We start from the raw sequence: 21,496 nt of genomic DNA, 5'->3' as shown, positions 1-21,496 counted from the left end.
TACCAGTTTGAGAACTGGAGGAGGACAGGAGGGAACTTTCTCTTCTAGAGGGGACCAAACAGGGACAGACAAGTCAATTCAGGCAGACAAACTATAATTTGATCACAACTTCCAGACCCCACTAAATTGGGCCCATTATTGGCCTGTGACCCTGAGGTGAAATGCTTTGTGGATTAGACCTCAGTTCCTGTGTTTTGGGAGAGCCTGAGCTACCTACCCTAAGCTGTCCTTCCTTCCCACTGAGGGGACCCAACCCTGTTCTCATATGCAACTTCAGCTGCTGTAGTGATAACTGTACCCTTTGTCCTCTTTTTCTCCTGAAAACTCTTTTCTTTGTTGCAGCCAAGTCAAAGTGCTTGATGGAGAAGACGAATATTACAAATCTTTGTCACCTGTGGACTCTGTTCCCGAGGAAGACAACCCATCCTGCCCGTTCCTTTCTTCCTCACCCTCAAAAGGAGCATCTTTTGCTCAGCACTGAGGTGTACTTTCTGGCCCCCCAAGTCTGTTCAGGGTAAGAACAATCATGGTAATTGACTGACTATCATTTAATAAGAAAGCAGTGTGATGGGGCCAGCTTCTTTGGACACATAGTCTGGGTCTGAGCTTTACCAAATAATTTTCAAATCTCCATTGCCCTCCCCACATCTGCAGTGCAACATTTTCTCAAATCTCCATTTTCTCAATTTTCTCAAATCTCCATTGCCCTCCCCACATCTGCAGTGCAACATGAACTGGGCAGTTTTTCCTTTTCTCATCTCATGGGTACCTGTGGGACACTGAACACCCTTCTAGACTACAGCAATAAGCATCATTCGTGCCCTCAACGTCTAAGAGAGTAATAAGCCAATCGTGAATGTGATGGTATTCATATTTCCTGCCACATCATTCCAGGCAAAATCTGCCCCTGTGAAAATCCAGGCCTCCCTTTCCACCTCACTTCTCCCCTACACTCCCCTCCTCCTCCGAGAGATGCTTCAGGCCTCTCTCCAGAGTCAGAATTCCACTGGAGAGTGTCCCCACTCAAGGTCTCCTAGGCCAGGATAATTTTTTGTGTTTAGGGGGAGAGGTCTAATCTTTCTCTAAGGCTGATGAACCTCTCTCTTGCTAGTTATTATGCTGATAAAGCCTTGACTCTTTACTCCCATCACCTTCACATTAAAAACAAAGGAGTTAGAGGGAAAGAAAATTTGGACCTGTCATAGTCTATGTCACATGGTTTAGTAAATTCCCATTCTCTGGTCAGCAGTGTCCATGAGGCAATAAGTGATTTTCGGGAAAGGATCTTATCTTGTGCCTGTCTTTGTGGGTCCATTCTGTGCCTGGCACAGAATGGACATCTAGTAAATGGCCTTACATGAATGGTGAGACTTCACTTAGTTACATATGTGACAGGAAAGTAACTTTCAATTGTGCGTTCCTCATGATTAATCACCTCTCTTAAACCGTAAGCTCTGATTTTTCACTCCAGGTTGCTAGTCCTGTTACAATAATGTTATACCATATATTATAATACTCAATATGATTCAATACAACAAACATCTTTTGAGCAACTACTCTATGCAAAACAATGTGTGAGATTGCTCTATGATGTAAAAACAAAAACAAAAAACCTACAAGACCTTTTCTCTAGAACAGATGTTCTCAGCTTTTTTTTCTCTTTTTTCTTTTTTTTTTTTTCTCACTTTAAAATACTTGGCAGATCGTACATGTGGGAGTACCCAGATTTGGGGGGAAAATTACTGGAAAAAATAGAAAAAATTGTTACCAGAGTTACAGAGGGGACAATTTTAATACACATTTTACAAAGATAAAATACTGAAACAAGGCATCTAAAGATCTCAGAAATTATACTTTTAAAGAAAAAGAAATAGGTAAGGCCAGTTATCCAATAGTTAAACTTTACTTTTTAAAAAGTGAGCCTTGATTTTTTTCCTCACATATTCACCCCAAAGGTAATGTTTATTAAGGTATACAAGTACAGCAGAAGAAACATAAATGAACTTCATTGTTTAAAAAATATGTAGTATATGTAGCTTTTTAACATTATTTTAAGGTAAGTATTTTTGTTTTGGAGTATAGCATAGGTGTACAACATAGTGATTCGACAGTTCTGTGCCTTACACAGTGCTCACCACTCTAAGTGTAGTTCCCATCTCTCACCATACCACATATTTGACCATATTCCCTGTGCTTCACTTTTCATCTCTGTGACTTAGTATTTAAAACAGGAAGTCTGGGCCCCCCGGGTGGCTCAGTCAGTTAAGCGTCTGACCCTTGATTTTGGCTCAGGTTACAATCTCAGGGTTGTGAGACACTGGGCATGGGTCTGCTTTAAATTCTCTCCCTCTCCCTCTCCTCTCCTCCATAAATCAATCAATCAACCAATCAATCAATCTAAAGGTTTGTTATCTCCTAATCCTCTTCACCTATTTCACTCATCCTGCCAACCCCTCCCCTCTGGCAACTACCATTTTTTTCCCTATATTTTTGAGTCTGTTTCTGGTTTTTGTTTGTATGTTTGTCCATTTGTTCATCTGTTTCTTAGATTCCACATGTAAATGAAATTATACAATATCTGTATTTCTCTGACTTACTTTACATAGCATAATACATACCCCTGTAGGTCCATCCACGTTGTCACAAATGCCAAGATCTCATTCTTTTTTATGGGTTAGTAATATTCCATTATGTATATATAATACACACACACATACATATACACAGTACTTCTTCTTTACTCATTCATCTATCAGTGAATTTATAGGTTGCTTCCATAGCCTGGCTATTATAAATAATGCTGCAATAAACATAGGGTTGCATAGATATTTTTGAATTAGTGTTTTCATTTTCTTTGAGTAAATACCCAGTAATGGAATTACTGGATCATAGGATATTTCTATTTTTAATTTTTTGAGGAACCTCCCTACTTCTTTCCACAGTGTTTGCACTAATTTGTATGCTCAGCAACAGTGCATGAGGGTTCCATTTGCTCCACATCCTTGCCAACTCTTGCTATTTCTTATCACACCAATATGACTGGTATAAGGTGATATTCCTTTTTTTGGAAGTTTTACTTTTATCACTGACTTGTCTACTTTTGATTTGCTAATATTAGCTGTTTTTCAAACTGTTGAGTAAAAGTATTCCTAACTTCCCATTTGTCTGTGTACAATATAATACTTATCTGCCTTGTTTCTAATTAAATATTTCCATAAATAAATTAAAAGGAAACAAATGATCATAAAATTATAATTTAGAAGATCTGTAGTAATTAGTCATTGCCACAGCTCTTACTCCTAACAGTACTTTAGAAATAGGGTTCACTATGAACTACACCATCAACAGATTGTAGATCTTACTCTTGGACTAGTCATAATGCCACAAACTCAAGAAACATTTCTTAGATCAAGTATATGAGAATGATACAACTGGGAATCTCAGAAATGTCTTGTGAGCTTTATCAAAGTAATATGCATATGGCAAAAACAAAACAAAAATCAGAGAGTCCAGAGGGTTTATAATGGAAATCAATCTTCTTCTCCCTGTCCCCTACCTTAGTCCCTCCCCACTGAAACCACCATTTTTTATTATTTCTAATTCTAATTCTTTGAATGGTTTCCATCAAGTCTGTGAATAATTTACTTCCATCTTCTTGGTTTATCATTTTCAATAATATTTACTCTCCCCCTCTGTGAAAGTTGTGCATTTATTTCAGTTCTCCCCCCCTTTCTTCTTCCAGTGCTTATAATTTGATGCTTAAATTTTTGTTGATTACCTTTTAAACTTTAAATTATATAATTAGACACCTATTTTTGTATGTCATTGACTTTAGATAGTATCTCTTCAAGAATACCTGACATGAAGAAAACCAACAAGGTGAAAAATACTGTCAAGACAAAATAACTGACCCCAGACGAAACAGAAATCATTCCGGGAATACCACAGTTTTTAAAAGCTTCACTGCAAAACAACTGGTGTTCATGTTGTGAGCTGCTGATTTTTCTTCCATTTTGGTTCATCTGCAGACATGCCTCCATCCACTTTAACTTCCTTTATTTTAAAATGTCATGCAAATACAGAAAAAGGCACAAATCAGAAGACTCAACTCAATAAGTTATCAGAAAATCAGTATCTACATAACTGCCTCTACAGTCAAGTTATTTGTGTAACCACTCCTACAGGCTGAAGGTTATTAGAAACTATCTAAATAAACTATCTGTGGGTCCATTAGAACATTGTCAGCACACTAGAAGTCTCCCTCTATCCATTCCCAATCACCCACCTCTCCAAAGGCAAGCACTCTCATGACTCAGGTGGTAAATATTTCCTTGGTTTTCTTTATAATTTTGCCACTTACACACATCCCTAAACACTGTAGTTAAATTTGGCTTCTTATGTTAGGTTCTAGGAACTTTATGTAAATGGAATCATGTAGTATGTAATCTTTTGGGTTTTGTTTCTTTTATTTGGTGTTATATTTGTGAGATTCATCTATGTTGTGGAATATAAATGTAGCTCATTCATTTTCAAAACTATGTAGCATTCCAGTGTATGAATATGGAGCAACTGACTTAGCCATTCTGCTTTTGATAGACAAATATGAATTATTTCCAATTTGGGGTTATTCTGGACATTACTACTATTAACATTGTTGTATGTCTCTTGGTGTCTATTTGCATACATTTCTGTTAGCTGTGTACCTACGACTAGGATGGCAGAATTCTAAGGTACCCATATCTGCACTTCAGTAGGTAATACCAAACTGTTTTCCTAAGTGATTTTACCAATTTACAGTCACACCTGTGACATAAAAGAGCTTCCATTGTTCTGTATTCTCTCCAATTCTTGCTATTTTCAGTCGTCATACTGACACTCCATTGAGTATATATTAGAATTTTACTGTTGATTTATAGCTTACATATCTCTGATTAATAGTGATATTGAGCACATTTTCATACTTTAGTGGCCATTTTAGATGCCTTCTTTTGTGATATGCCCAGTTTAACTTGGGTTAACTATTTTTTTTCTTTTAATTTGAAGAAATGTATTATATGTTGTTAGTTATATGTGTTGCAAGTGTTTTCTCCACTAGATGGTTTGTCCCTTTTATTCCCTTAAGGTATCTTTTGCTAAAAATTAAAAAAAAAAAAGTTTGTAATATTAATATAATACAACTTACCAGTCTTTTCCTGTTTGATTACTACTTTCTTATAGCCTATTAAGAAATCTTGTCCAGCCCCAAGGTCATAGAAGTGTTTGCCTTTAGGATTTTCTGGAGGCATTATTGTCTTGCCTTTCATATTTAGATCTTCAGCTCACCCAGAATAAATTTTGTGAATACTGTGTGGTAAGGACAAATTTTCATATTTTCTAATAATGGATATTCAGCTGTCAAAGGCCCATTTAATGAAAAGGCCATCTCTTTTCTACTGCTCTAAAGCACTATCATTTACATAAATCAAGTAATCATTGATCTGTTCTCAGATTCTCTATTCTGTTCTGCTGACCTGTTGTCCTTGCTGTGAATCCTATACTTTCAAAATAGGCTTTGGTATAAAAGTCTTCTAACATGGTTTTTCTTTTACAAGAGAACCTTGATTAGTTTGGGCTCTTTGCATATTTTAGATTCAAATAATCAACTAATGGAAAAAAAGAACTATTGGTATTTCTTTGGAATTATCTTAAGTCTGTAAGTCAATTTGGAAGGAATTGTCATGTCTACGATATTGAATTTTCCAAACTATAAGCATGGTATATCCTTCTATTTATTTAGTTATTCCTTCTCTTCCCTTAATAATGACTAATAATTTTATCTGTGAAATCTTACACATAGTTTGTTAGTTTTATCCGTATGTACCATATATAATTTTATAGTATTTAGAAGTGTTTTTTTTAAGTTTTTTAACTATTTGTAGCCTGCTCTAGATTAAATGTTTATGTCGCCCCAAAATTCATATGCTTAAATCTAATTTCCAATGTGATGGTATTTGTTGGTGGGGTCTTCGGGAGGTAAGTAAGTCATGAGAGTACAGCCCTCATGAATGGGATCAGTATCCTTTTAAAGAGACCCCAGAGACCAGGCTTGCCTCCACCACATGAGGACACAGTGAAAAGATGGCTATCTATGAACCAGCAAGCAGATGCTCACAAGACACCAAATCTACTGGTACCTTGATCTTGGACTTCCCAGACCTCCAGAACTGTAAGAGATAAATTTCTGTTGTTTAAGCCACCCAGTCTATAGTATTCTGTTATGGCAGCCCAAATAGACTAAGACATTGCCGTTATGTGAAAATGCAATGGATATTTTGTATTTGAGATCCATCAACTTTGCTAAGTCATTAATTCCAATAATGTAGCTAGATATTTTTGGATTTTCTACATAGTTTTACCCCCTGCAAATAACTATAGACATTTTCTTCCTTTTTCATACTTCATACTTCCTTTTATACCTTTTTTTCCCCCTTGACCTACTGTCTGTTTTATAATGTTTTTGCTGCATTATAAACCACCCCAAATTATTTCTTACAAGTCTGTGGTTGGATGACTACATCTGCTGATTTGAACTAGTCTTGCCAGGATCCATTTGTGCATCTGCGGCTAGCTGCAGTTCAGCTAAGAGCCTTTGCTGATGTGGGCTGGGTTTCTTACATATCTAGGGCCACAGCAAGGACAGCTTGGCCACCTTAGTTCTATTCAACATGATTTCATCCTCCAGTTTGTTATTATCCCCGGGGGCAGTGCCAGAGTCTCTGAAAAACAAAGGGAGGAGAGGGAGAGTGAGAAAGAGATCTCTTGAGGCTCAGAAATGGCACATTGTCAATTTAGCCATATTCTTTTAACCAAAGCAAAATACAAAGCCAGCTCAGATTCAAGAAGGGCTTCAGAGTCCCATTACATTGCAAAGGGTGTGGATACAAGGAAAAGTAGAGAATTGGAGTCTTTTTTTTTTTTTTCTTATTTAAAATACCAGACTGACCTGGCTAAGATTTTCATTACAAGGTTGGTTAGGAGAGCTAATTCATTAATTATAGTATTTGCTGTCCATTTCTATTCTCAAGAGGGTTTTCCCCTTATAAGTAGATGTTCAATTTTATCACATGGAAATTTTTTGTGTTTTTAAATAATTCTGTGATTTTACTCCTATGTTTTGTTAATGTTATGGTTGATATGGTCATATGGTTCTTAATGTTAAGGTTATGCTGATTTTCTAATATAAAAGCAGCCTTGTATCCTTGCAATACATACGACTCTATCATGTTGTATTATCCTTTTACATTTTGCTGCATTTGATTTGTTAATTTTTAAAAAATTATATCTGTGCCCATGATGAAATTAAAATGTAAATTCTTAATTCTCATAATATGCCTACTTGCTTTGCTCTGGAAGATTTTGTGTAAGAATGACATTAGCTCTTTCTTAAAATTGTTTTGATTCACTACAAGAGCTTTATGAAGGAAAGTTTTAATTATAGATAAATTTCTTTAATAACTTATGACTACTCATATCTTCCACTTCTTCCTGTGTCAGTTTTGTTAGGTTTTCATTTTCTAGAAATTTGTCTGGTTTTCCACATTGTCAAATTTGGTTAGAATTATTCAAAAATTTTCTATACATATTTTTAATATTGTAGAATCCATAGTCAGCTCCCCTTCTTCCTTTTGTGATGGTGATGATTTTTTATTTCTTTTTCCTTAATTATTCTTACCAGGTCTGCCAATTTTATTAGTGTTTTAAAGGAAATAACTTTTGATTTTACTTATTTTTTTTTAATTACCTATTTGTTTCCTACTTCACTAACTTTTGTTCTTGGGCTTATTATGTTTCTGCTTTGGTAAAATTGGCTGTTATTTTTTCTGGTTTCTTTGAATCTTAACTTTTCTAATATATTTATTTAGGCTATAATTTTCCCTCTAAGTATGGAATTAGCAGCAAATGGAAGTGTTTTATTATCATTTAGTTATGATTTCTTTTTTAACTCATAAGATTTTCAGAAGTTTATTAGTTTCTAAACATATAAGGATTTTCTCCTATACTTTTCTTGTTGGGCTCTAGCTTAATTATTCTTATGGCCAGAGAACAAATTTAGTATTATTTCAAGACTTTGATATTTATTGAGACTTTATGACTCAGCATTTGATTTTTTTGGTAAAACTTTCACAAATATTCCACATATACTAGAAATAAGGTGTATTCTGCAATCTTCTATATATGCACAATAGGTCCAGTTTGTTAACTCTCAACTTTTCCATGCTCACTTATTTTTCTTTTACTGCTTTTTCTGTCAGTTGAGATGTATGTTAAAATATCCCACTATGATTATGAATTTGTCTATTTGTCCACTTAGTTTTTTTTTAAATTTTACTTATTTATGACAGAGAGAGATAGCAAGAGAGGGAACACAAATAAAGGGGTGATGGAGTGGGAGAAGCAGGCTCCCTGCTAAGCAGGGAGCCCGATATGGGGCTCGATCCCAGGATGGCGAGATCATGACCTGAGCTGAAGGCAGACGCTTAATGACTGAGCCACCCAGGTGCCCCTCTCCATTTAGTTTTGGCAATTTCTTTCTCTATGTATTTTAAACCTATATTATTAGGTACATATACATACTTTTACCTTTTTTTTTTTTTTACTACCTACCCAAGAAATTACAGTATGCATCCTGACTTAGCCAAAATCTAATATTAATTGTACTTTTTTACCCTCTTCTTGGACAATTCAATAATTCAAGGACTTTAAAACACTACCAAAATCCCTATCTATGTTATATATTCCTCCTTGATTATATTGACCCTATTGCGGTATATTTTCTTTTTAAGTAGGCCCTACAGCCAACATGGGGCTCAAACTCACAACCCCAAAATCTGGAGTCACATGCTCTACCAACTGAGCTGTCCAGGTACCCCTATTGTGGTGTGTTTTAATTTCATATATATTTTAAATCCTGCAAGATTTTATTATTGTTTTCATTTCTTCCACATCTCAGACCTTTATTCTGAGGTCCATTTCCTTCTGCCTAAAGAGCACCATTAATGTTTTCCTTACTGTGAGTTGCTGCTATAAGTTTTAGCTTTATAACTAAGAAATGTTTTCGTTGCATCTTAATTCTTGAAGGATATTTTTGATGAGTGTAGAATAATATATTGGTAGCTATTTTCTCTTAGAACTTTAAAGAGCACTTCATTATCTTCTGGTTCTCATTGTATCTGATGAAAAGACAACTGTAATTCAAATTGTTGTTCCTTTGAAGGTAATCTGTCTTTTTCCCTGACGGCTTATAAGGTTTGTCTTTTTCTTAGGTTTCTAGCAGTTTTAATCTGTTGTGGTTCTCATTTATGTTTTTTATTCTCTTGGTTCTTATTTATTGCTTATTAGAAATTATAGTTGTGAAATTGTTTGTGAAGATAATTTGAGACCCAAGATAATATTCCCTTCCTCCATAAAACAGTAGTATTTTGCTGGGGTATTAATAAATCAGGACCACTTTAATCCAACTGCAGAATCTATAATGGTTTGAAACTGACCTACAATCCTTGTAAGAGTAGTCTACATCTATTCCAAGAGTAGAACTCTTTGCTATCCCAAGTCACTATGTGTGTGTGTATGTTGGGAACATAGGTTTTTAAGATTCCAACTTTTGTCCCCTTGGCTTCCCCCTGCTGCTCAGCCTCACAGCTTCTTAGTTGTCTCTTTAGAATTGGCAAATGACTCCAAGAAAAGTTCCCCCCAGTGCCAAGCCCTTCTCTCAGAACTTCTGTTTTTTTCTAGACCTTAATTCAATATTTTTTTCATTCTCTTGCTAGCTTTTCAGTGCCTTAAGTCCTAGTGTATTTTAAATTTTGTCCTTATTTACTATTTGGCTCAAGGAGAGCACAGTTTGAACTACCTTGTCCTTTATTACTGCAACCAGGTGACTTCTTCTACCTATTTCTCATCTTCCAGAAATATATTGAAATCTCTCTTCCCTTGATCATTCTCTTTTCTATTCTCATCATTATTGTGAGTTTATTCTTCTTAGTTCTACCTTACTGCCATTTAAATGAGATCTCAGGAAATAGGAGATACAAATGTGTGCACGCTATATCTGCCAAGCTGTCACCTATCCTATTTAATAATAAATTATTCTAATTGAATCATTTACAAATATTAGTATTTGAACTATTATTCTTATAATAAATTATTGAGAAATAATACACATACCATAAAACTCACCCTTTTAAAGTATGTAATTCAGTATATTTGAACTATTATTAATAATGAATTATTAGTTTCACACAATTAAATTCCAGATAGTACTGTTTTAAGACACTATTGTTGAGCTGATGTAGGAGTTTACAATATAGAAGAGGAGATATGACACATATACAGATATTTACAGTAGGAAATGGCAGAGTAAGTAAGAGCAGAGAGGAAGCATAAAGAAATGTTTCATAAAGGAATCAGCATTTAACCCAAATCTTGAATAGATTTGGTAGAGCAGAGATGGGCAAAGACAGAATAAACTGGCATCCCATAAAGTAAAACACAAGGGTAGCTGCTAGCCCTTGATGCAAATTAGCAAAAAAAAAAAAAAAGTCCCTCTCCACCCCCATTCTAAGCGTCTTCATCTTCGTAGAACTAGAACAACCAAGTGTCCTGGAAGAGCCCAGTCAGCCTGAGGCATCAAGAAAATTCGGGTCCTGTTCTGGTTTGACGAAGCATAGAAAGTAAATAAGAGGTAAAACTGTGGAAGTTGTTTATGGAGGAATCTGAATACTGTGCTAAGGAGTTTGTACTCTGTTTACTGGGCAACAAGAAACCACTGGGGACTGTGTTCAGAGGAATGCCATGAACAGCTGGAATTTCCAAATTCCAAATTCCAAATTCCAAAGAGCTTGTTGGCAGTATTGCAAAGGAGCGAGACGTGAGAGGCGAGGAGATCAGTTGGAAGACTTATGTGGTGGCTGTTCAGCAAAAGGTATTAAAGACCAAAGCTAGAATGACGGAAGGAGAATAAAAGAAGTGTGAAACCAGTACATCCTGTAAAAATATCATTTGCAGATTGGGTAGTAAGGACTGGGGAAGTAATGGGTGGAGGAAAGATAAATTAAAGATGATTCCTTACAGAAGAAATAAGTTGAAATCTGGAACTTATCTGCAATTTATCAGCTGGGTGACTGGGACAGTCACTTTAGTTTCCTGTGGCAGCTGGCTAATTTTCCAGAAGCTCAGTGGTTAAAAAGGAGGAAAGAGGAAGAAAGGTGATTCAAGGGGGGTTACAGGATTGGTCAGATTTGTAGGATGGAAACAGGCTGAAGAGAAGGGTAAGGATTAAGGTTCACACTGAAGATGGGTGACAGTAATTTTTTTATGTTAATGGAGTAGCTGAGATTCAAAGTTAAATAAAAATCAGTGTAATAACTGGACTTCAGGTACATGTTAATCATTAAAAGAGTTTTTGAAAGGTGGTTTGCTCAGAGCTGTGTTTGTTGGTTTTTCACACTGCCAATGTTGATTCCTGAGGCTTTGTAATGTATTTATTGTCAGTTCCTGATGACAGTTAAAATAACCTTCAAGAGAAAGGGACTATCATATATATTACTTACATATATTTCAAAGTTCAGAGAGTATTCCTAAAAGAAATGTTGGGGGATTCCTTTTTTTTTTTTTTAACATATCTTGCTCTTTTTCTATGTAGCTGTTATTGACTTTCATTAGTGTTCATCCTAAGGCAAATTTGTGTGAAGTAGAAGTTTTAGAGAGATGCTGAGATATTTCCTCTTAAATATTTTCTTCGTATCCATGACTCACTCACAAGACCACATTTAATCACACCCAGTAGTCTGAATCATTTGATCCATTGATGATCTCTCTGTAAGGTCATGGACTGGTTATTGATCAGGTTAATTGGTTGAATGACTAACCCGGTCATCAGTTTAGACTGCATCTATGTGTAAACACCAGTTTGGCAATTTAACTGAAGTGTCCAGCCAAATCATATTTTCAGTATACTCAGCTTCTGATAAAGGAAGAGAAGGATTTTGTGCATTTATACATGAAATACAGGAACCAGTGACAACTTATGAATAAAATGAGAATTTGGGAAGGGCCTATGCTTATTAGCTCATTGGGTAATGTTTCCCACTTATGTGAAACTCTGGTATTTACTGTTCTCCACACCAGCCACTTGATCGATAACAGCAAACAATGCTAATCTTCTGAGTCACACAGAATTTTTTAAGTAGGCTCCATGCCCAGTGTGGAGCCCAGTGCAGGGCTTTAACTCATGACCCTGAGATCAAGACCTGAGCTGAGATGAAGAGTCATATATTCAACTGACTGAGCCATCCAGGTGCCCCCAGAATGTTTTCTTCATTCACGCTCTCTTGTAGCTTTACTGGGCCATGTGTCATTGAAAATCAAAGAAGAGGAACAAAACTAAAGAAAACAACAAAAGGCTTATTGCCATTCCCATTACAATGTTAAAAGCAAAGAAAATATTTCTACCAATTAACCTTCCCTTGTTAACACTGGAGGGTTGGCTGTCACTTGCCACATCAATCCAGGAACATAAAAATGACATGTCACTGCTCTGTACACCTGAACATTCTACTTTAGAACAATAAGAAGACTTAGAAAATACTAGGCTAACCCCACTCTTCTTACAGATGACAGAGCAGAGAACCAGTGACTTACCCCGGGGTCACACTGTGAGTCAGTAACAGAATAAAGACAAAAATCTAGGTTAGTTTATTCTACATTCTGAAGTCTCTGTACTGAACTATCCAGCTTCCCAATAATGTCATATGATCCAGGATCAGCCCCATTTATACACAGGTTAATTGGTTCTAAGCAGATAATTTGCTTAGAAAAGAGATTTTCTTGCCAAAAATATTTCCCTAATTCTCCCAATGGAAGACTTTTGATGCCAGCCCTTTATTTCAGCCATTATTGAAATAAAAAACATTTGACACATTTATTTATTTTTTTCTCCTTTTTTTTTTTTTAGAGGGGGTTGGGCCAAGGAGCAAAGGGAGATGGAAAGAGAGAATCCATGCCCAGTGTGGAGCCCGATGCGGGGCTCGATCTCACAATCCTGAAATCATGACCTGAGCCGAAATCGAGTCAGACACTTAACCAACTGAGCCACCCAGGCCCCTCTTAATGCATTTATTTAATGCAGTTTCACTGGCATTCTGGGGTAGTCTTCATACCAGCTATGCTAAGTAGGTAAAAGGCATAAATGGGAAGCTCAGGAAGGTTATGTTACCTGACACAGTCAGAGAGCCTGTAGCGGGGAGCAATATGTAAACCCAGCCATATCAGAGTCCCAAACCAGGCTCCTTCCAGGAGCCAAGCAGCCTACGTTTTTCACTGTCCTTCAAGAAATGCTGATAGTTCGATGACAGTCTGCCCATGGTCACAGTAACCAAAATGCAGTTCAATATAGAATAATGCTGAGGATTCCATCGGATTTTTATCTCAGAACAATATAACAGACACACTTGAGTAGTTATTATACGGCAAGTCCGGTGCTTGACACCTCTCGCTCCATTCAACCTTCACATTAACCAATTAGATAGATACATGCTGTCATTGTCATAATGCCATTTTGACAGGAAAGTTTCAGTGATGTGCCCGAGACCCTGCGGTGTGGTGGCACCGGGAGGTGAGCCCAGACAGTGTGACTTCGGAGTGCCCCTTAATCCCTACTCCATGCTGCCATGTAACACCCACAACCTCAGGAAGAGGCCTGCAGAGAGGGTCAAGTGGCGGCTCCGTCAAGGACATTGACTAGATTACCAAAGGCTCAATGAAAGCCAAGTTGAGAAAAAACTTGAACTAACTGTTGGTTTATAAAACAGGAAATTACTGGAGGTCGTGAGGCAGTGCAGAATAGCCTTGCTGGGGATTTCCAGAGAAATTCCTGATTTCTTGGTGACAGTTAACAAGACAGTGACAAAAATGGCAGTGAGCTTTCTATGTGGAAACCAACCTGCACCATCTTCTATCCCAAAGAATGCAAAAAACTATTGTCGCAATTTACACTTTTGTGTAATGGGTTTCTCAAATAAGTTAGCTTCTGAGAGCTGACCCTGAAGCAGTGCTCTTGGAAAAATAAGTTTGCTGGGGATCGATGGGCAGCAAGAAGTCAGGGGCAAGTTGTGCAGAGGCAGCTATAGGCATGGAGCATCAACAGCGCATACGGGCAAAGTGAAGCTGAAAGGAAAACTGGGAAACTCTGGAGAAAACTCCACTGGCTCTCAATTCTGACTGTCGTTCCCACTGTAAAAACCTAAACTAAAAGACCCAGTCCAATATCCAACTGACATAGTAATATAGCTCTAAACACATACTGTCTCTCTTTTTAAGTCTTTCATTGAAAATAGCATATTATTCCTATGTCACATTAATTTTTGGTTAAGTCAGTTCTGCTTTCATTCACAGAACATTCAGACTAAAAAAAATCAATACACCTCATCAGCCTTACTCCTCGGCTATTGAGGGTTTAATTCCAGGGAGAAAAATAAATAACACCAAATTTCTCAACTACTGAAGTGCAGAAATTGTTCCTAATCTTGGCCATCCAGGGAAATGGTATTTCTCAAGGCTAAGTTTTAATAGGCTGTAGGCTATGGGTCACTTCTGGCCCACATCCTCCTTTTACGGATAAAGTTTTATTGGAGCACACACACACCCATTTGTTTACATATTGTCCATGCCTGCTTTCACACCACAATGGCAGGCCCCCAAAGCCTAAACTATTTACTATCTTGCCCTTTACAGAAGTTTGCCAATGCCTGCTCTAGACTGTTACCTAGAGAACTGGAGGGAAAACTTTTTTCTAACCACTTTCCAACCGTTCTGGGGGTTACTGAAAAGGTTTGGCCTCGTGAAAAATCCTTGGACAAGAAGCCTAGTAATATGGTTCTATTGCCTTTTTCTTTTTTCTTAAGTTGCATGATTGATACTAAACGATACAAATAGGCCTATGGGGTATGAGTTCATGATGTAATCCTATCTAAGGAACCATGTATTATCAATAACTGTGAGCAGAAGGAAGGCGGTATGGAATGCTTAACAGATCACCAACAACCCTTCAGAAAAAAAAGGGGGGTGGGGAGAAACAAGGTTGAGGGGGCTGGAAAGAGAAAGAGCAGAGAGATTCCTTTCAAAGCTGTAGTTCCCTCACCTGTCAAGTTAGGGCATTAGGCTTTTCTCTGGAGCCTAACCTAGGTTTCCAAGGACTCTCAGTCATTAACGTCCTTGGCTTTTCCTGAACCATCACAAAATCCCAAGACATTATGTCCTAAAATCCAGCATCCTGCATTCACTCCCAGATTTGGATGTGTTATTGAACGGCACTGTCAACAATCATCAAACCACTGAAGTGTCCATTCAGGATGCTAGATCACTCCAGTCACTTATGTGTAATATGTCTGAGTGAGTTTAATTGCTAGCAAATCTACCTCTCTTCACCAATACTAATACATAAGCTTAATGTGATGAGATACTGTTCTCCTCTGAGCACGGCAAGATTCCATAGTTCCATAAAACCTCAGCAGTATATTCTTAACTAACTAACCTATCCATTTGGGGTGAAGTTAAGAGCATCAAATAATTGGGCATGCAACTGGGTAGTTATAGATTCTTGACAATCGTGGCAAGTAATCATATGACCAAATAGCTCAGTTGAGATTGAAAATTTGTATAGGTCTCTGAAGAAGTGTAGTAGGAATTATCTGTGTATCTCTTATGTCTGTATTATGTAGCTGGAAACAGGGCTTGAGTTTATCTTAAAATATGTTCATGTATTCAGCAAATGTGTGTTAAATGACTACTCTAGAGACACCTGGGTGGCTGAGTTGGTTGAGTGTTGAATTCTTGATTTCAGATTGGGTGTGATCTTGGGATTGTGGGATCGAGCCCGTCATTAGGCTCCACACTCAGCACAGAATCTGCTTGTCCCTCTCCCTCCACTCCTCCCCCTGCACACACACACACTCTCTCTCTCTCTAAAATAAGTACATAAATCTTTCAAAAATATTAAAAAATAAATAACTGCTCTACGCCAAGAATTGCACTCACACCTCCAACTATGCAACTACACTATATGTGAAACCCTTATATTATTTTGAGTTTCTCTTGTGTCCATATTCTTGTTAAAATAAGCCATACTAAGCAAGTTCTGTGATTTTTCTGCTAAATACAGAGCTGTCCTCTTGAGATTCTCACACAAAGATCACAGGGGGGAAATCACTTCCTGCAAGGACATCAGAGGCATTATTCACTTTCACCTAATAGCCTTAGCTCCAGGGGCTCAGAATGTCACATCATATTTAAACAATACTTCAGTGCTAATGCCCACTTTTCCCATCCCATTGATACCTGGAAAGGAAGGCTGCATGTTTAGCTTCAGGATATGTCTGAAACATCCATGAGAATAAAAGAAAGGGATGGGGGTGGTCACAGAAGCTTAGTTGTTTCCTTTACCTCCAGAGAGCAGAGGGAAGTGAGAGCCACTTTTCCCTCTTCAGAAATAAAAGAGAGGTCAGAGGAGGTTCTTGGGGCCTAACCCAATCCAGGTGAAGTAAGAATAATGAGTGCTAACCCAGTGCTTCTCCAAGTGTCTCTGGCTCAGAATATCAGAGCCATGTGGGGAGATTGCTAAAGACAGCCTTTTCCTGGGCCCACCCGGACCTAGGTGAGCAGAACTTCTGGAGGTCACAGGAGGGATCTCTACCCCAAATGACTCCTGTGCCCAAAAACTATGAGAACCCCTACTGCACATCTTTATAGCTTGAGTTAAATTACAAGTCCTTAACTTTGAATGAACTGAAACATTGATTTAAACCGGTGTAGAAGATATTAGAATGGAGTTTATTAAAACTCAAGTCCTTAAAGCACCATCTTGAACAACAAAAATTGTTGGGTGTCCGACTTTCTCCCTTCCCGCACTCCTCTTTCCAGATCCCTCTATCACTCTCCCCACTCCCCCATCCTTCTGTTCTTCTTTTCTTCCTACAGGAAGAGGCCTTAGAGCTAACAACAAAGCAACTGTAGCAGCAACTGCACAAAGACTAAAGGTGAGATGCAGAGCAGGCGCAAACATTTCCAGCTCAAGGCTAACAAAATATCCCCAAAAAGAGAACAGCAGAGAGAGCAAAGCATTTGCTTTTCTGTTGTAAACATTTCCTCACTATTTAAATATATATTACCTTCTGTCTATAAAAATTAACAAGACTGGGAAGTTTATGCCTGAAATAGGAACTTCCTTCCAAATTATCTCAGAAGCGCAACTTCTTTTTTTTTTTTTTTTAAGATTTTATTTATTTATTTGACAGAGATCACAAGTAGGCAGAGAGGCAGGCAGAGAGAGGAGGAAGCAGGCTCCCTGCTGAGCAGAGAGCCCGATGCGGGGCTGGATCCCACGACCCTGGGATCATGACCTGAGCCGAAGGCAGAGGCTTTAACCCACTGAGCCACCCAGGTGCCCCAGAAGCTCAACTTCTTAATAATTATAACAACAATGTGTGCTATCCCCACCAAGAGAACAGGATTGTTCCCCAGTCCCTCTTTCTAACATATTCCTGTGTTGTCTAAGCAGACTGACAACCTGTGGTCCCTTCCATACTCAGCCTGCTGCTCTCAGAAGCCTTTTGCCCCATTGGCAATTCTTCCATCCGTGGCCCAGTCCTCCCTCTACCTTTCTAACTTATCTATTGTCCCTATTCTCCTTTACACACTCCACCTGGTTTTAGAAAGAGAGATGCCTCCAATTTTATGCCATCTATAGGAGACAGCAATCAAAGACACCCCAGTCAGATGTTCAACTATAAACACAGCTCTTTTGGGCCATGCCTTCTCTTGTTCCTCTCTCTGACCCGCCTTAAGTGTGCAGTTTTTCTCCTGGGCTCTTTATTTTTCTCTAAACACTGTCCTTTCCATACATTATTGAAAACATTCCCCAAATGAGACAAAGGGCTTCCTTTGGGGACATTAGGTTAAACAAAAGGCATTTAATGATAAAGTCATTTTAAATCATTTTTTAAAGGAAGTCCAAGTGCCACCTGGACTTTGAAGAAAAAGAACAACAGTTGTCCTCATAATATTGTCTTGTGGGGTAACCCAGACAAGTTTCAAATTACACCAAAATAAGGGAGAGGGGTGAATAAGAGCAATATAAGAATATATGTTTAATCCTGAATAACAAACAGTCTTTCTGGTGTTCCTCCTGACCATATGAAAAACACACATGGGTGTTAAAGTGGATATTGTATAAATACATTGTAGTGGTAAAATGAGAAAAGTAAATGGAAACTATGCAGGAACTAATTTAGCATGAGTTATTGGTTCATACCTGAGAGAAGAAAAACACTAGGGAGAATCTTAAATCAGACCATGTGAGAAGGCCATCTGTAAATTAATATTTTAATCCATGCCCCCCCAAAAAACATATATGAAAAAATAATAAACTGTAAATAGAAAACTTTTCCTACTGAAAAGTGAAATTGCTCTCCAAGTTAAGTCATTCATCATTTATCTGTACTAATGAAATGTTAAAAGAAAAAAAAAAAAGAAAGAAAAAGACAAGCCCAAAATAGAGTCACTTGCGCTAAGCCCCACGCCAGCAAATGAAGACTTGATACCTAACCTACCAGCGGTTTCAGTCTTCCCCAGAAATATAGTCTTAACCAGTCAATCTGGAATTCCTGAGTCAGCATTAGTGAGGCAATCTGCCTGAGAGACCCCTGCCTTCCTCCCGTGAAAGGTGACCTTGCCTGAAATAACCCACTTTGCTAGAATAACACTCTTGCCTGCCTCCTTCTGCCTGTAAATGTCTTTCATTTTATATAGCTCCTTGGAGCTCCTTTCTGTCTGCTAGAAGGGATACTGCCTGGCTCGTGAATTGTTGAGTAAACCCATCTAGATCTTCAAATTTACTCAGTTGAATTTTGTTTTTTAACAGAAGGAAAATAGCACATCGGCCCATTGTTCCATGAAAATAACATCACGGTTAGATTTTGGAACAAATTTTGAGTTAGTCATTTTAACAGGGATGGGTGTTCTGAGAATTCACTGAATTCCAGACTAAATAGTCACTGAATCAGGAAACATTTAGCATATTCTTGCTATGTGTAGAATGCTCACCAAAGTGCCATGGGTGTGGCAAAGACTCGGAGCCTTATGACTTCGCTTAGAACACTTTCACATTTATATACCATTTTTTCCCCAAAATGAGTTTCCTATTTTCATTCATTCAGTGTATTTATCCATTTATTGTTGTATTCCTCCATTCAGTGAATCTTTATTAAACACCTACTGTGTGCCAAGCACTGCTCTAGGCCTTGGGATACACCAGTAAGCATATAGATAAAAACAGACAAAAAGCTTTGCCCGTTTGCTGCCATGGAGCTTCAATCCGGGTTGAGGGGCAGCCAATAAGCAATAAACATAATAAATAAACTAACTATATAGTGTATCTCAAGTAACCAAACATTCTGGTTTGCTCAAAATAGTCTCAGATTATGTACATTATTCTGGCCCCCTTCAATTCCAGTTAATGCTCCCTTTCACTTGCAAAAATGTTCCCTTTGATCAGCAAGTTGCATGGTCACCCTTCATGTTTGAAGATGCTAAGGACCGTGGAGAACAAGGAGAGTAGAGAGTGGATTGCAGCTTAACAGGGTGGTCAGGATGGATCTGATTGAACCAGAGACATTTGAGTAAGATTTGAACAAGTGTGGGAGTTGGTCAAGAGCATATGATTTTAGAAGTCTGTAGCCTTATTATAAAACATTGAAATAATATACACATTCTCATGCTTCTCTTTAGCACATAGAAGATTTTAAAACATAAATTGTATCATATTGCACATACCATGTGGTATTTTTGAATCAGTAAATTTTATGGACAGTTTCACATCGGGGTATACACAGTAGTACACTACGTAGTCATACTCCTTTCCCACTTGGACACATCTCTCCATCTAAATGGATTCTGCTCTAGTAAAAGAAGGGAGCCGCGGCTTTGGAGTTCAGATGGAGAGAAGGGGGCCTGGGGTTAAACCTTTCTTGGTAATTGAATCTATGCTAAGTCTCCATGCAAGAATTCTTGCAGGATACAGAAAGTTTCTAGAGTACGAATATACAGAGATAACAAGGGTGCCACGAAGTAAGCAAAGCAGATTAGGAATATTTTATGAATAATATTTCTCCAAAATGTAGAAATTGATCATCTCAACAGAAATGAAATCAGTGGGTGAGGAAGTGTTTGAGAGACTAATATAAAAGTACTTGGTTCAGTTCCCATCTTCACTGGGGTCCATTCCTTTCCCCCCACACATAGAAAAGAGGCTGGTTGGTGCCACTGACAAGAAGGGTTGATTCCTATTTTGTTTCTCCTTCTTCCTGACCCTTCTTCCACCCCCATCTGAAGACTGGGGCCATCCTGATAACACACCAAGCTAAGGGTATGCTTAGGGACAAAAGGTGGGAACAAGGTCATGATTTATGACAGAAACACTTGTCCCTGACCAGCATATTGTAAGCTCCAGCTGATCAAGTTATGTCTTTATGAGTTAAGCGTACAATTAATTTCTTTGAGGGATGCTAGTTTGATGATAACAGTACATTTTATCTTCAGTCTGTCACCAGGCATGAGTTTGGTAGAGAAGCCATATCATTAAGGCATATGTAGACCCAGATTCAGAATATTGTAGCAATTGATTCTTCCTTTGATGATTTATATTATTATAAAGGCATACAGGCTGGCACTTGGTGCTCAGGACTTTAAAGCTATCTGACTGAAAAATGAAAAAATTCTATCACCTGGACATTGTAGTCTGTTATACACCAGTCATCATCTGGCTTTTTCCAAATAGTATCAGTGTGTTCCCCAAGTGTCAGGAGGACAAGCTCAAAGACTGGAACCTCCACTTCTCAGTCCTGTGTTTGGGGCATGTGGACATAGCCCAATATATAATTCCTAGATGGAGGAGGGGAAAGCGTTAAACAAATAGAATAAATCCTCGTTAAATTGTTCTCATTTAGAACGGAGTCTGTAGGACCCTCGGTGGTTCAAATAAAATTCCTTCTGAATCATCAGGATCTTATCCATGACTAAGAAGAATCTGATTAACTTTAGTAGCTTTCCCAAATTAGGAGTTCAGGGAAATAAGACCTTCCCTCGGAGCATGAGTTCCACGAGCAATTCATTCTCAGAAAGCAGTGTGTTTACCAGTCTGTAATGTAAGTCTGCCATGAAATAAGTTGCTTTCATTAGTGCCTTCGTTTTCCTTCCTAGAGTCTATTTTATATCAGATGGTATTTTATGTAGAATAAAGTATGCTTTTCTTGAAAATTTACCTAATTTAGGCCTTATACAAAGCCCGACTGTCTACAGTGCACACACACACACACCCCATTCTAAACTAGTGAAAACTTCCTGCACTAGCAGCATTACACAAAGCCATGTAAAATAGCACAAGTGTTTTAGCATGCAGCTCACAAGC

The 21,496-nt window shown here is 37.9% G+C and overlaps 1 protein-coding gene across 1 annotated transcript in view; it reads left to right on the top strand.

Moving 5' to 3' along the window:
- The window catches only part of MYO3B (myosin IIIB), a gene marked incomplete at both ends in the record, with an annotated part of 377,682 nt that extends 377,201 nt beyond the window's left edge, over positions 1-481 (top strand). The window contains one exon of the mRNA XM_080799209.1: positions 343-481. Within this exon, the coding sequence (XP_080655335.1) occupies positions 343-481 (139 nt within the window). The remainder of the gene's footprint in view (positions 1-342) is intronic.
- Positions 482-21,496: the final 21,015 nt, after the last annotated feature.

The sequence above is a fragment of the Martes martes genome (assembly GCF_963455335.1).
Source record: "Martes martes genome assembly, chromosome: 3".
Taxonomy (NCBI): Eukaryota; Metazoa; Chordata; class Mammalia; order Carnivora; family Mustelidae; genus Martes; species Martes martes.
Note: the sequence above shows the minus strand (reverse complement) of the source record. Positions and strands in the feature narration are given on the sequence as shown.